The sequence below is a fragment of the Callithrix jacchus genome, chromosome 2, assembly GCF_049354715.1.
Source record: "Callithrix jacchus isolate 240 chromosome 2, calJac240_pri, whole genome shotgun sequence".
In the NCBI taxonomy this organism is placed as follows: domain Eukaryota; kingdom Metazoa; phylum Chordata; class Mammalia; order Primates; family Cebidae; genus Callithrix; species Callithrix jacchus.
In genome coordinates this window covers 2,753,880-2,770,400 of record NC_133503.1, presented here as the reverse complement: position 1 = coordinate 2,770,400, position 16,521 = coordinate 2,753,880, and the positions used below count along the sequence as shown (strand labels likewise).

The window sequence follows — 16,521 nt, the reverse complement described above, 5'->3', positions numbered from 1 at the left end:
TGGCGCGTGCCTGTAATCCCAGCTACTCGGGAGGCTGAGGCGGGAGAATTGCCTGAACCCAGGAGGCGGAGGTTGTGGTGAGCCGAGATCGCACCATTGCACTCCAGCCTGGGTAACAAGAGCGAGACTCCGTCTCAGAAAAAAAAAAAAAAAAAGTAAAAATAAAAATAAATCACAGTGACGGGGTAAGGGAAGGGGTGAGCAGGGAAGCAGTTAAGCAGGGAGAGAAGCAAGAGAGTGGAGGTGAGGACGAGACTCAGGGAGAGCAGGGACTGGGAGAGCAGCTCAAGCAGGGAGCCATAAAGAACATGGCCCTTTCTGTAACCGTCCCAGGGGAGGGGAAAGGAATTACTTTTGGGGTTTTGACTATTACCCAGGACTGAGCATTTTAACTATTGAGTAGATATTATGTTTCTGACAATGAAAGAGTAGGAAGATCTGTTACCTAAGAACCAAGTGGAGGCTGGGCACGGTGGCTCACGCCTGTAATCCCAGCACTTTGGGAAGCCAAGGCAGGAGAATCGCTTGAGCCCAGGAGTTCCAGACCAGCCTGGGAAACATAGTGAGACCCTGTCTCTTAAAAAAAAATCAGTTAGTCAGGCATGGTGGCACACACCTATAATCCGAGCTACTTGAGGAGCTGAAGTGGGAAGGTTGCTTGAGCCTGGGAGGTGGCAGCAGGGAGCTATGATAGAGCCACTGCACCCAGCCCGGGTGACAGATTGAGATACTTTCTCAAAAAATAAGAAGAGGCTGGGTGCAGTGGCTCACACCTGTCATCACAGCACTTTGGGAGGCTGAGGCAGCTGTATCACCTGAGGTCAGGAGTTCGAGACCAGCCTGGCCAACATGGTGAAACCCCGTTCTCTACTAAAAATACAAAAATTAGCGGAGTGTGGTGGTACATGCCTGTAATCCCAGCTACTCAGGAGGCTGAGGCAGGAGAATCACTTGAACATAAGAGGTGGAGGTTGTGGTGAGCCAGGATTGTGTCACTGCACTCCAGCCTGGGTGATAGAACGAGACTCCATCTCAAAAAATAATAATAATAAGGAGAAAGCCGTGGGATCTGTTCAGGTCTTCATCTAGAAGCACAGGAAGAATACCTCCACTTACTAACGTTTAAAGAAGTGTGTGGGAAACTAAAATGAAATTTTTAAATCATAATCCGTAAGCCATGCTTGTCCCAAATATGGTGTTTATATATACTCATGTGAGCACAGGGAAAATCTGACAAGATAGGCTCCGACCTATTCCCAAGGATTTTCTCTAATGGGTGGAATTTTTTGTTTACACATTCTCACATTATTTGAACATGTTTCTATCAGCAAGTATTAGTATTATCATTTTAAAAGATAAAAATAGGAAGAAATAACTTTTTAAATGAACAAGTAGCTGGCATTAGTCGCGTCATCTGTATATGAGGGTTTTCCAGGGCCTGGCCTCAGATCTGCTTTCTCTAGTTAATCACTCCTCTGTCTCCCACCGCTGAACAGAGACTTCCCTCTGATTCATCTTCTTCTCCTGTCATCTGCTTTCAACCACGGACACTCCTGGATGTCCTCTTCTTTCTGTGGTTACTGCACATATTTAAGATCTCCCCCTGCTCCTTGCTTGTGATTTTTCACAGTCTTTCCCTTTGGGACGTGGCCACGGTGGAAAACGCGATGCCACGTACGCCTTGTACACATTATTGTCAGTTTTATTTGGTAATTTGCTGTGCAACAATTTCTTTTACTCTTCTTTTTCAAAGCGTGGAGAACATGAGAATGTTGGATAGTATCTGTATGTTTTGAATTTGTTTTAGATGGAGAAAACAGACCCGAAATCAAAAAGTCAACCGCAAGCCAGAATATTTCTGACGAAAATCAAACCCAGGAGATGATATTGGAGAGACTCACAGGAGACAGCTTCTGGTACTCCATCCTAGGAGGACTCTGGGATTTTCATTACCATCCAGAGTTTAACCAAGAAGACCAGCAGAGATATTTAGGACAAGTGACTTTGACCCACAAAAAGATCACACAGCAGAGAAACCTCGAGTGTAACAAGTTTGCAGAAAACTGTAATCTGAACTCAACCCTTAGGCGTCAGAGAATTCCTTCCATTAAAACACCCCTGAATTCTGACACACAGGGAAATGGCATCAGACATAATTCAGACTTGATTTTCTACCAGGGAAATTATGTAAGAGAGACTCCCTATGGATACAATGAGTGTGGCAACATCTTCAGTCAACACGTCCTTCTTACCGACCACACTCCTGCAGAGAAACCCAGGGAGTACGGGAAGGCCTTCAGGCAGCACTCGTCCCTTTCCCAGCCTCAGATGGTGCTTACGGGAGAGAAGCCCTATAAGTGCGATGAATGTGAAAAAAGATTCAGCCAGAGGATACATCTCATTCAACATCAGAGAATTCACACGGGAGAAAAGCCCTTTATGTGCAACGGATGTGGGAAAGCCTTCCGTCAGCACTCCTCCTTCACTCAGCACCTGAGGATCCACACGGGGGAAAAGCCCTATAAATGTAGCCAGTGCGGCAAAGCCTTCAGCCGCATCACTTCCCTCACGGAGCATCACAGACTCCACACTGGAGAGAAACCTTACGCATGTCGCTTCTGTGGCAAAGCCTTCAGCCAGAGGACGCATCTGAATCAACACGAGAGAACCCATACAGGAGAGAAACCCTATAAATGTCATGAATGTGGGAAAGCCTTTAGCCAGAGCGCACACCTTAATCAACACAGGAAAATCCACACTCGGGAGAAATTGTGTGAATATAAATGTGAGCAAACCTTAAGCCACAGTCCTTCGCTCAACAGCACGTAACTCATGGTGGGGGAAATCATGTAAATAGATAAATGTAGGAAATTATTGGCCAGACATTTTTATCCCATTCAATATCAAATTATTCATAGTGGAGAGAAAGCTTATACATAAACTTTTTTTTTTTCTTGAGACAGAGTCTCACTCTACACCCTGGCTGCAGTACAGTGGCAGGATCTCAGCTCACTGCAACCTCCATCTCCTGGGTTCAAGCAGTTCTCCTGCCTCAGCCTCCCGAGTAGCTGAGGCCAGAGGCACACACCACCATGCCTGGATAATTTTTTGTATTTTCAGTAGAGACAGAGTTTCACCATGTTGGCCAGGCTGGTCTCAAACTCCTAACGTCAGGTGATTTACCCACCTCGGCCTCCCAAAGTGCTGGGATTACAGGCATCAGCCACTGCGCCTGGCCATAAACTTTCAATGCATAGAACCCAAATTAATTTAAACCTTAAACTGGCAGTGTGATAGATTCCAAGGAGGGATTATAAAAGGGAAAGTAATTTATTTTACAAATGAGATTATATTTGGAGTCATGTTCCAAATCTGATATAAAACTTTTTTAAAAATCAGAAATCCTTAACCAGGCATGGTGTTGCACACCTGCAATCCCAGCTACTCTGGAGACTGAGGCGTGAGAATGGCTTGAACATGGGAGGCGGAGGTTGCAGTGAGCTGAGATCACGCCACTGCACTCCAGTCTGGGCAACAGAGCAAGACTCTGTCTCAAAAAAAAAAAAAAGAAAGAAAGAAAAGAAAAATCCCGTAGGCAACCTGTAATGACTGTAATTACTGACCTGTAAGTTTTATGGTGTAAAACTTTTAAATCAGAAATTTTTATTAATTAAAGGCAGTGTTGGCTGTATGTGATTGCTCACACCTGTAATCCCAGCACTTTAGAAGGCCAAGGTGGGGGCTCACCTGAGGTCAGGAGTTCAAGACCAGCCTGGCCAACATGGTGAAACCCCATCTCTACTAAAAATTCAAAAATTAGCTGGGTGTGGTGGCTCATGCCTTTAGTCCCAGCTACTCAGGAGGCTGAAGCAGGAGAATTGTTTGAACCTGGGAGAGGAGGTTACACAGTGCCAGGATCACACCACTGCACTCCAGCCTGGGCGACAGACTGAGACTCTGTCTCTAAATAAATACATAAAATGTAAAAGTAAAGGCAAGTCTGTAGTGCAGCCAGTCACACTAACTTGAAATAAACATAAAAGAGCAATATTTCACTAATGTCAGTTATTTGTACGGTTTCTTTACAGTTTTGACCATATATAGGATTTACTTAATATTCTTTATAAAGGGATCCAAGATTTTTAACCTTTTAGGAACTACTATTTAGCATATAAAACTAATAAGTTATATGCTAGTTTTATCTGCTAATTATTCTACTTTTCATCAAAATCGATACATAAGTCTGAAACTAAAAATATTCATTGTTCTACCACCCCAAATCTTGTAGCCCTGGTTTGAGTAACAGTGTGATAGTTTGGGGCAATATTCTGTGATGGTTCTATTTACAATCTCGGCATTGTTTCTTCCTGCGAATCCTCGGGTCACTTTGAGAAAAGCCTCGAAGCAGACTTGAGGCTCCTGTTGATGAACTTTGAAATACTGATTCGGAGAAGTCTGCTTTTCTCTTTTGTTTTCTTTTTAAATTTCCCTGTGGCAAGCCTAGATTTTTTCAGTTAAAATTATTTCTGCTATGTTTGTAGAATAGAAATTTTGGGTGTTTGTAAAATAATGACGGAGGCTAAGAATTCCCATGCCACCCCGTACCGCTGTGGAAGCTGCAGGAGTGAGGAGCTGTGGCTGCAGGTGAGCCATGGTGCCGTGTTGGGAGTGGGAATTGGGAGAGCTCAGTTGTGTAAACACCTAAAGAAGATAGGCCGGGCGCGGTGGCTCAAGCCTGTAATCCCAGCACTTTGGGAGGCTGGGGCGGGTGGATCACAAGGTCAAGAGATCGAGACCATCCTGGCCAACAGGGTGAAACCCTATCTCTACTAAAAAATGCAAAAATTAGCTGGGCTTGGTGGTGCGCACCTGTAGTCTCAGCTACTCGGGAGACTGAGACAGGAGAATTACATGAATCCAGGGGGCAGAGGTTGCAGTGAGCCAAGATCGCGCCACTACACTCCAGCCTGGTGCCTGGTGACAGAGCAAGACTCTGTTTCAAAAAAACAAAAGAGTAGTCTAATTGGCTTAATCACTTATTTTATTTATTGAAACATATATCTGGGCCGGGTGCTGTGGCTCTTGTCTGTAATCCAGCACTTTGGGAGGCCGAGGCAGGTGGATCACTTAAGGTCAGGAGTTTGAGACCATCCTGGCCAACATGGTGAGACCCTGTCTCTACTAAAAATACAAAAAGTAGCTGAGCGTGGTGGCGTGCACCTGTAATCCCAGCTACTTGGGAGGCTGAGACAGGAGAATCGCTTGAACCTGGGAGACAAAAGTTGCTGTGAGCTGAGATTGTACCACTGCACTTTAGCCTGGACAATAGAGCGAGACTCCATCTCAAAAAAAAAAAAAAAAAGAAAGAAATATATATCTGTAACACTTTTTTTCAAAAAGAATTCATATTAGTTTGCATTGCTCTAAAGGAATGTCTGAGACTAGGTGTTCTGCAGGCTGTCCAGGAAGCATGGTGCTGGTATCTGCTTCTGTGGGTGGCCTGAGAAACTTCCAGTTATGGCAGAAGGTGAACGGGAGCCAGCGTATTACATGGAAGAGAGAGCAAGAGAGAGATGGGGGAGGCTGCAGGCTGTTAAAGCCTCAGCTCTCACATGAACTCCCAGAGCAAGAACTCATTCAGTGACCCAGGGAGGACACCAAGCCATTCATGACGGATCCGCCCCCATGGCCCAAACACCTTCCACCAGGCCCCACCTCCAACATTGGGGATCACATTTCAACCTGAGATTGGAAGGGACAGATCTCCAAAGTATCATATATCAGAATTTAAGGTGATTTCATTTAATTTTTATGATTGCTGCCCTGCTTGACAGAAGTCACATTTGATGTTTTTGTTTGAGTCAGGCTGTCGCCCAGGCTGAAGTGCGGTGGCACATTCTTGGCTCACTGCAACCTCCACCTCCTGGGTTCAAGCGATTCTCCTCTCTCAGCCTCCTGAGTAGCTGGGACTACAGCTGCGCACCACCACTCCCTGGCTAATTTTTGTGTTTTTAGTAGAGTTGGGATTTCACTATGTTGGTCAGGCTGGTCTCGATCTCCTAACCTCAGGTGATGCACCTGCCTCAGCCTCCCAAAATGCTGAGATTACAGGTGTGAGCCACTGTGCCCAGCCCCACATTTGATGTTTAAAGCATTCTAAATGGAAACCGTCATAAACCATGAATAGCTGCAAGTCTAGAGACACTTCAGCTTCTCAGTTTTCGGGTTTCATCTGTCTTCTCAGGCACAGCTGAAGAAACCGTAAGGTTAAGTTAGGAGTGTAGCCCTCTTGCTTTCTCACCTTTATTCTAACTTGACCCTGGCTTAAGAGTTCCCTGATTTCTTCTCCCTGAGAAAGGACTGGATTTTATAGACCCTGAGTCGAAGCTGAAATGATTTAAAGACTTAAAAATGATTTAAAAATGAAAACTCTGGGTCGGGCGCGGTGGCTCACACCTGTGATCCCAGTACTTTGGGAGGCCGAGGTGGGTGGATCCCGAGGTCAAGAGATCGAGACTATCCTGGTCAACACGGTGAAACCCCAGCTACTCAGGAGGCTGAGTCAGGAGGCGGAGGTTGCGGTGAGCCGAGATCGCGCCATTGCACTCCAGCCTGAGTAACAAGAGCGAAACACCGTCTCAAAAAAAAAAAAAAAAAAAGGAAAACTCTAACCCCCCCGCAAAACAAAGCTAATTTCTTTTTTTTGAGAAGGAGTTTCACTCTTGTTACCCAGGCTGGAGTGCAATGGCGCGATCTCGGCTCACCGCAACCTCTGCCTCCTGGGTTCAGGCAATTCTCCTGCCTCGGCCTCCTGAGTAGCTGGGATTACAGGCACGCGCCACCATGCCCAGCTAATTTTTTGTATTTTCAGTAGAGACGGGGTTTCACCATGTTGACCAGGACGGTCTTGATCTCTTGACCTCGTGATCCACCCGCCTCGGCCTCCCAAAGTGCTGGGATTACAGGCGTGAGCCACCGCGCCCAGCGCAAAAGCTAATTTCATTGTAGAAATAAAACTTTTCAAAGAGCATTTTCATCCCCTGCAATAGTAGGTATGAAATAGTTAATAAAACCTTTAGTTATTGTAGTCAGAGAGGATTTGTAATAGTATGTTGTTCAAACTTCTATGCAGTAGAGATGGATTTTCAGGGCAAATTAATTCCGGAAGCATCCTTGCCCAAAAAAGCCACATCTAACGTTCACTTGCCATAATGAGAGAGGGTTTCAGGCACTCAGATTTCAGGAAGGGAGAGAGTGAGCAAAGATGAGTTCTCAGAGAGCAGAGGTATGTACTTTTTTAAAGGAATGGTTGATTACACTCAGTGAAGTCTTTGATCAAAGCTTAATTCTGCAACCAGGAAAAAAATGTTTGCAAAGAGTTCTAAAGCCTCTAGTACAAGGCAGCGTGTCTGTATCACAGCACAGGTGAAAACAAGAACAAGATTGAATTCTCAGAAGACAATCAGCAGAACTTGGACGTCCCAGAAAACAAGGTGTCTGGATGGAACCTGACCACAGTTGGCCAAGAACTTTCACCAATTCTTCATGCATAGGAATTGTACGTTAGAATCTTATTATATGTTCCTTAGGGTCATAAATGATTCTGTTTATGTTAATTGTACCGTAAACTTGGTGCGGATTCATTCTCCGGTTGTCCTTCGTTCGGTTCAAATGTTCCAAGTTGGCCAGGTGCAGTGGCTCAAGCCTGTAATCCCAGCACTTTGGGAGGCCGAGGCGAGTGGATCACGAGGTCAACAGATCGAGACCATCCTGGTCAACATGGTGAAACCCCGTCTCTACTAAAAATACAAAAAATTAGCTGGGCGTGGTGGCACGTGCCTGTAATCCCAGCTACACGGGAGGCTGAGGCAGGAGAATTGCCTGAACCCAGGAGGCGGAGGTTGCGGTGAGCCGAGATCGCGCCATTGTACTCCAGCCTGGGTAACAAGAGTGAAATTCCGTCTCAAAAAAAAAAAAATGTTCCAAGTTAAGGAGTGAAGCCTAAATATGTTCATTACATCAAAATACTGATATTCCCAGAGTATGGGAGCCAGAGGCGTACACAGCCCAATACTTGTTTGTTATGACTTGTTTCTACCCTTTTGCATATAGTAGTTTCCTCAGTCCATCCAACCAGGCATTATTGTCCTTTTTCTACGAGAAGAGACACTTAAGCTACACATAGTGGTAGGTGGCTTACTATTCACAGTTTCTCTGACTGAAATGTCACTATAACATCAGTCATTTTGCTCCTAATCCAGTAGATACAAACAGTGCCTGGAACAGTCTTTTATAACACTCTGAAAATATTTGGTCAAGATATGAACTTTAATAAAAGGAAAGATTGCTTCTTAACACCAAAATCTGTGTGACAATTTCTCATAGGCTCAGAGTATTAGTAAAGGGTTGTCCTGTTGATTGATTCCTTATGTCCAAAGAACTTGGTAGCATGGAGGAAAATACTGTTAGGATTTGGCTTTGTGTCCCCACCCAAATCTCCTCTCAAACTGTAATCCCCATTGTCAAGAGAGAAATCCAGTGGGAGGTGATTCAGTCATGGGAGCATTTTCCCCTGTGCTGTTCTTGAGATAGTAAGTTCTCATGAGATCTGATGGTTTTATAATGGACTCTTCTCCCTTCAGTCACTCACACTCTCTCTTGCCTGCCACCATGTAAAACATGCCTGCTTCCTCTTTTGCTATGATTGTAAGTTTCCCAAGGCCTCCCCAGCCATGTGAAATTGTGAGTCATTTAAACCTCTTTCCTTTATAAATTACCCAATCTTGAGTGTTTCTATATAGCAGTGTGAAAAGAGACTAATACAAATACTCATTAGAATTTGTATTTTGATTGATGTTCAATGTATTTTTTTTTAAGAGACAGAGTCTCACTATGTTCCCCAGGCTAGAATCAGACTCCTAAGCCCAGGTGATCCTCCTGCCTCAGCCTCCCAAAGTGCTGAGATTACAGGCATGAGATATGACACCTAGCCCCGTGTGTTTATTTAAGAAACCAATTGATGCTCTTTTTTTTATTTTGTTCTCTGAGATGGAGTTTCACTCTTGTTGCCCAGACTGGAGTGCAATGGCGTGATCTCAGCTCACTGCAACCACCACCTCCCAGGTTCAAGTGATTCTCTTGCCTCAGCCTACCAAGTAGCTGATATTACAGGCAGGTGCCACCATGCCCAGCTAATTTTTGTGTTTTTAGTAGAGACTGGTTTTGCCATGTTGGCCATGCTGGTCTCCAACTCCTGACCTCATGATCTGCCCACCTCGGCCTCCCAAAGTGCTGGGATTACAGGTGTGAGCCACCACGCCCAGCCTGACGTTCTTTAAACAGTCAGCATTCCTCTACTTATTCAGACATTTGCAATTAATAAATAAAAAATTAAGAATTTCTAAAATTAGATATGCCCACCCTTTTAAACATTCACTTCAGATGTCAATAGATCTTAGTGTTTCGTTACATACAAACCTAAACTGTCAGATTCCATTAAATGCTTTAAACACTTGAAAAAACAGAAAAGACACTCCCAGAATGTCACCATCATTATACCAAAAGCAGTTATAAAAATGCTCACTGCGTGGATTTGATTTTTTTCTTGTTCTTCTTTGAGCACTTCCCCAGGATTTCAATTTTCCATGTTTCTAGGCTTATGTTATTATTATTTTTTTTTTTTTGAGATGGAGTTTCGCTCTTGTTACCCAGGCTGGAGTGCAATGGCGCGATCTCGGCTCACCGCAACCTCCGCCTCCTGGGTTCAGGCAATTCTCCTGCCTCAGCCTCCTGCTGGGATTACAGGCATGTGCCACCATGCCCAGCTAATTTTTTTTTGTATTTTTAGTAGAGACGGGGTTTCACCATGTTGACCAGGATGATCTTGATCTCTTGACGTCGTGATCCACCCGCCTTGGCCTCCCAAAGTGCTGGGATTACAGGCGTGAGTCACCGCACCTGGCTCTTTCTTTTTTTTTTTAAGAGAGTCTTGCTCTATTGCCCAGGCTGGAGTGCAATGGCACAGTCTCGGCTCACTGCAACCTCTGCCTCCTAGATTCAAGTGATTCTCGTGCCTCAGTCTTCTGAGTAGCTGGGACTACAGGCACATGCCACCATGCCCAGCTAATCTTCGTATTTTCAGTAGAGATGGTGTTTCACCATGTGAGCCAGGCTGGTCTGGAACTCTTGACCTCAAGTGATCTGCCCCCCTCAGCCTCCCAAAGTGCTTGGATTACAGGCGTGAGACACCGCGCGGGCCGGGTTTACGTTATTCTACCATGTACTCATTTTATACCTTCCTCAAGTGTTAGTGATCTTACCAGAGCCAAAATAATAATACTCTCTCCAAAGAAATCGCACCATATGCGTCAGCAATGCCTCATCCTTGGCCAGATCATCCATAAGACCTCACCGGGACCAAATGACTCTTCTTTGGTCCCCTTTTACAGCAGAGTATCACTTGATATGTTGTGGGACATTTTAAGACCTTTTATGTAGACTTTAACTGTTTGAGACTTGAACTTTCCCAGAAGCATCTAGCCATTGTCCGGTCATTCTTATGACAGGACATTATCATCTTTTTGGCTAGCATTATTCCCACGTTTTTATATGCCTTATATTTATAACTAAAGTCCACCCAGCTCTGTCTTCATGAAGAACGCAGTTTCTATAGTCGGTTTCTCATCGTAGAGCATTTGGCTGCTTAATCGTTTTGAAACATTATGGAATCCTGCTTCTCCTTGGTTATTGTTGTAGGTAAACATTCGAGCCGATTAACTGTAAGACGATCTTTCTACTTTGTTGGAGTAATGATTCAATTCTTATCTTTTGGGGCGGGGTGCAATGGCTCACGCCTGTAATCCCAGCACTTTGGGAGGCTGAGGCGGGTGGATCACGAGGTCAAGAGATCGAGACCACCCTGGTCAACATGGTGAAACCCCGTCTCTACTAAAAATTACAAATACAAAAAAATTAGCTGGGCATGGTGGCACGCGCCTGTAATCCCAGCTACTCAGGAGGCTGAGGCAGGAGAATTGCCTGAACCCAGGAGGCGGAGGTTGCGGTGAGCCGAGATCGCGCCATTGCACTCCAGCCTGGGTAACAAGAGCGAAACTCCGTGTCAAAAAAACAAAAATTCTTATCTTTTGACTGGGTTTGAACTTTTTCCAAAATTACTGGGCTTCCCTGACACCCCTGTGTTTATTACTTCCTGGTGAAACAGGAACAAATCTATATACACATACATATATGTGTGTGTGTGCATACGCCCATACCTAGAAAGAAAAATATATATATTTTTAGGTCAATAATGAATGATGCTGGGCACAGTGAATCAAATCTGTAATCCCAGCACTTTGGAAGGCTGAGGCAGGCAGAGCCCTTGAGGCCAGAAGTTCGAGACCAACCTGGCCAACATGGCAAAACCCCGTTTGTACTAAAAATGAAAAAATTAGCCAAGCATAGTGGCACACACCTGTAATCCCAGCTATTTGGGAGGCTAAGGCACAAGAATCACTTGAACCCAGGAGGCACAGGTTGCTGTGAACCGAGATTGTACCACTGCACTTCACCCTGGGCGACAGAGCAAGACCCTGACTTAAAAAAAAAAAAATTGCAGCCAGGCGCAGTGGCTCACACCTGTAACCCCAACACTTTGGGAGGCCAAGGTTGGTGGATCACCTGAGGTCAAGAATTCAAGACTAGCCTGACAGAGCGAGACTCTGTCTCAAAAAAAGGAAAAAAAAAAAATGATACCTATCGTATTATGTTAATCCTTTACAACCGCATTTTAACACAGTTGATTATATTAACTCTGCTCATGTGTCACTGTGAACTCTTGGCTTCTTCATTGTTGCTGGTGGAAACTCCTTTCCCCTAGCTGCTTCTTGCACTATTCCTATCACCTCTAAAGCCATTCTGTCTCAGATATCCCAAACCTATCCTAAATTTGTTCCTACCCAACATAGTGAGAACTCGTCTCTACAAAAAAAAAAAAAAAAAAATCTCAGAATTTAGCCAGGCATGGTGGGAAATGCTGTGGTCCCAGCTACAGTGAGGTGGGAGGACTGCTTGAGCCTAGGTGTTCAAGGCTGCAGGGAGCTATGATCATGCCATTGCACTCCAGCCTGGGCAACAGAGCAAGACCGTGTTGACAGAGAGAGAAAAAAAGAAAAAGAAACAATGAAAGGAAAGAAGGAAGGAGAGAGAGGGAGAGAGGAAGGGAGTGAGGGAGAAAAGGAGGAAGGAAGAGGAAAGAAAAGAAAGAGAAAAAACAGAAATTGCATTGGCTGTAAAAACTATTTATTTTAGGCCAGGTGCCGTGCTCATGCCTGTAATCCCAGCAGTTTGGGAAGTCAGGGCAGGCAGATCACTTGAGGTCAGGAGTTCGAGAACAGCCTGCCAACAGGATGAAACCCTGTCTACTAAAAATACAAAAATTAGCCCAGCATGGTGGCAAGCACCTGTGATCCCAGCTACTCAGGAGGCTGAGGCAAAAGAATCACTTGAACCCGGGAGGCAGAGATTGCAGTGAGCCAAAATCACCCTACTGCATTCCAGCCTGGGTGACAGAATGAGATTCCATCTTAAAAAAAAAAAACAGAACTGGCTGGGCGCGGTGGCTCAAGCCTGTAATCCCAGCACTTTGGGAGGCCGAGGCGGGTGGATCACGAGATCAAGAGATCGAGACCATCCTGGTCAACATGGTGAAACCCCGTCTCTACTAAAAATACAAAAACTTAGCTGGGCATGGTTGTGCGTGCCTGTAATCCCAACTACTCAGGAGGCTGAGGCAGGAGAATTGCCTGAACCCAGGAGGCGGAGGTTGCGGTGAGCCGAGATCGCGCCATTGCACTCCAGCCTGGGGAACCAGAGCTAAACTCCGTCTCAAAAAAAAAAAAAACAGAACTATTGTCCATCCACATGGTAAAGTTCTGTGCCACTGAAAAATGAGGAAGATCAGCATGTTCAGGCCACTCCAGAAGCTGATTCTCCAGGATGTGTTAAGTGAAAAGGCCAAATGCGAAGCAGTCTACGCTGAATGTTACTTTGTAAGAAAGTTAACACTATATACAATCTTATACAAAATCTTACACAAAACGATGTCAGCGGGCCAAACCAGAAACTGACGAACTGCTTACCTATGAGAAACAAGCACAAGGTCAAAAAGATTTGGAAGGGAATGAAACTTCTCTGCGTGTATCTTTTTAAAGGTTTAGGGTTTTTTCCTTTTTTTTTCTTTTTTCTTTTGGACAGTCTCACTCCCTCACCCTGGCTGGAGTGCAGTGATGCCATCTCCACTCGCTTCAGCCTCTCAGTTCCAGGTTCAAGCGATTCTCCTGCCTCGGCTTCCTAAGTAGCTGGGATTACAGGTGTGTGTCACCATGTTCAGCTAATTTTTGTATTTTTGGTAGAGATGGGGTTTCACCATGTTGCCCCAGGCTGATTTCAAACTCCTGGCTTCAGGTGATCCGCATGCCTCGGCCTCCCAAAGCGCTGGGATTATAGGGGAGAGCCACCATGCCAGGCCTTAATTTTCAAACCATTTTCGTGATTTACACATTCAGAAAATAAGATTAAAAGGATAGGGTTTTTCTGTCCTTGAATACAAAATTGTATAAAACAAAGTGAATCTAATTGTATAGAATGTTGACATAACCACACAGAAGAAAAGAAAGAATCCAGAAATGTTTAACCTAGTGCTGTCACTGCATGCTGTGAGGACAAAAAGAACCACAAAAAGCAGTCTCGCATATAACTTGGAAGGTTTGTTTTCGGTCGGGATAGCGTTACTACCGTTCCAAACGCATTTCGTGTGTGTCGTAGGATTTAGCATCAGTCATTGAGGTTGCCGGGATAGGGACCGGGGTTCGAACTGTGGAAGAAAGGAGATAAAAATACGGAACTGGTGAAGGAAAAGAAACCCACTGGTGTTTGAAGGTAGGGGTGTGTGTGTGTGTGTGTGTGTGTGTGTGTAGGGGTGTATGTGTGTACGTGTGTGTAGGGGTGTATGTGTGTAGGGGTGTGTGGGTATGTATGTGTGTGTGTAGAGGTGTGTAGGGATGTCTGTAGAGGTGTATGTGTGTAGGGGTGTGTGTATGTGTGTGTATGTGTATGTGTGTGTAGGGTGTGTGTGTATGTGTGGGGGTGTGTATGTGTGTGTAGGGATGTGTGTGTAGAGGTGTGTGTGTGTATATGTGTAGGGGTATGTGTGTATGTGTATGTGTGTGTAGGGGTGTATGTGTGTGTGTGTAGAGGTGTATGTGTGTAGGGGTGTGTGTGTATGTATATGTGTGTGTAGGGTGTGTGTGTGTATGTGGGGGTGTGTATGTGTGTGTGCAGGGGTGTGTGTATGTGTGTAGGGGTGTGTGTAGAGGTGTATGTGTGTGTATATGTGTAGGGGTATGTGTGTGTGTAGGGGTGTGTGTATCTGTGTGTGTGTAGGGGTGTATGTGTATGTGTGTGTAGGGGTGTGTGTGTAGGGGTGTATGTGTAGAGGTGTATGTGTGTAGGGGTGTGTGTGTGGGGGTGTATGTATATGTGTGTGTAGGGTGTGTGTGTGTATGTGGGGGTGTGTGTGCAGGGGTGTGTGTATGTGTGTAGGGGTGTGTGTAGAGGTGTATGTGTGTATATGTGTAGGGGTATGTGTGTATGTGTATGTGTGTGTGTAGGGGCGTGTGTATGTGTGTGTGTGTATGTGTGTAGGGGTGTGTGTGTGTGTTTCCATATATGGATAGCTACCTCTGCTGAAAAAGCCCACAAGCAGGAAAATTGCAGTAGCGAGTTGCTCATGTAGCACCCAGAGCTTTGTTGGTAAGTACAACTCCCCACTGAAATGTTTCCTTTGAAAAACTTCTGATCCAACGACTGGGGCAGGGAAAGTATAGGTAAATCTGGACCAGCCAGGCACAGTGGCTCAGGCCTGTAATCCCAGAGGCAGGTGGATTCAAGAGGCTACGAGTTCAAGACCAACCTGGCTGACATGGTGAAATCCCATCTGTACACAAAATTAGCTGGGTATGGTGGCAGGCACCTGTAGTCTCAGCTACTCAAGAGGCTGAGGCAGGAGAATCCCTTGAACCTGGGAGGCAGAGGTTGCAGTGAGCGGTGATCGCACCACTGCACTCCACCCTGGGTAATGCAGTGAGACCCTAACAAAAAAAGACACTTTTAGGCCAGGCGCCGTGGCTCACACCTGTAAATCCAGCACTTTGGAAGGCCGAGGTGATTGGATCGCCTAAGGCCAGGAGTTCGAGACCAATCTGGCCGACATGGTGAAACCCTGTCTGTACCAAAAATACATAAATAAGCTGGGCATGGTGGCGCAATCTGTAATCCCAGCTACTGGGGAGGCTGACGCAGGAGAATCGCTTGAACCCAAGAGGCAGAAGTTGCAGTGAGCCGAGATCGTGCCATATTTGCACTTCAGCCTGGGTAGCGAGCAAAACTCCATCTAAAAAAAAAAAAAAGCAAAGAATTGCATACATTAGGAAAAAAGAAAGAGCCAAAAGTTATATTACTATTTTGAGATGGAGTCTTGCTCTATTGCCCAGGCTAGAGGGCAGTGGTGTGATCTCAGCTCACTGTAACCTCCACCTCCCGGTTCAAGCAGTTCTTTGCCTCAGCCTCCACAGTAGCTGGGATTACAGGTGCCCGCCACCATGCCCAGCTAATTTTTCTTTGGTTTTTTTTTTGAGATGGAGTCTCGCTGTGTCGCCCAGCTTGGAGTCCAGTGGTATGATCTGGGCTCACTGCAACCTCCACCTCCCAAGTTCAAGTGATTCACCTGCCTCAGCCTCCCCAGTAGCTGGGATTACAGGTGTGCACCGCCACCACTGTGGCTAATTTTTGTATTTTTAGTAGAGATGAGGTTTCACCATGTTGGACAGGCTGGTCTCAAACTCTTTTTTTTTTTTTTTTTTTTAAAGATGGGGTTTCACCATGTTGGTCAGGCTGGTTTTGAACTCCCGACCTCAGGTGATCCACCCGCCTTGGCCTCCAAAGTGCTTGGATTACAGGCGTGAGCAACCACGCCTGGGTTTTGAACTCTTAATCTCAGTTGATCCACCCGTCTCAGCCTCCCAAAGTGCTGGGATTACAGGCATGAGCCATGCACCTGGCCAAAGAGCTAAAATTATTAATCTAGGCTTTCACCTTAGGAAATTAGGAAAAGAAGAACAAATGAAAACCAATGTAAGAATAAAGCAATAAAGAATAAAAATTAAAAGCAGATCAGTGAAATTGTTTGAAAACAGGAAGTTATTCCAGTGAGGACAAATCTCTGAAAAGAAAAAAGAAAACAGGAAGTTAGTAGAAAGATGCTCATGTGGTTAGTTGAAACCAATCTAAGCCAGTCAGAACCCAGCCTGACCAGTCGAATCCTAATAACTCCGACTATAGCTGGTCAAAGCCAGTTACAGCCAGTCAAAACCAGTTGTGGCCAGTTAAAATTGATTGAGACCAGCCATGACCGGTCAACACCAGCAAAAACTGATTTTGGCTGGTTGAAACCAGTAAGAACTA

The 16,521-nt window shown here is 45.2% G+C and overlaps 1 protein-coding gene across 6 annotated transcripts in view; it reads left to right on the top strand.

Annotated features, from left to right (window-relative positions):
- Positions 1-8,355, top strand: part of ZNF713 (zinc finger protein 713) — a 51,080-nt gene extending 42,725 nt beyond the window's left edge. For all 6 annotated transcript variants that reach the window (XM_035291932.3, XM_054252415.2, XM_035291933.3 and 3 more), the window contains exon 6: positions 1,808-8,355. In XM_035291932.3, the coding sequence (XP_035147823.3) occupies positions 1,808-2,829 (1,022 nt within the window). In that variant the 3' untranslated portion in view covers positions 2,830-8,355. The remainder of the gene's footprint in view (positions 1-1,807) is intronic.
- Positions 8,356-16,521: the final 8,166 nt, after the last annotated feature.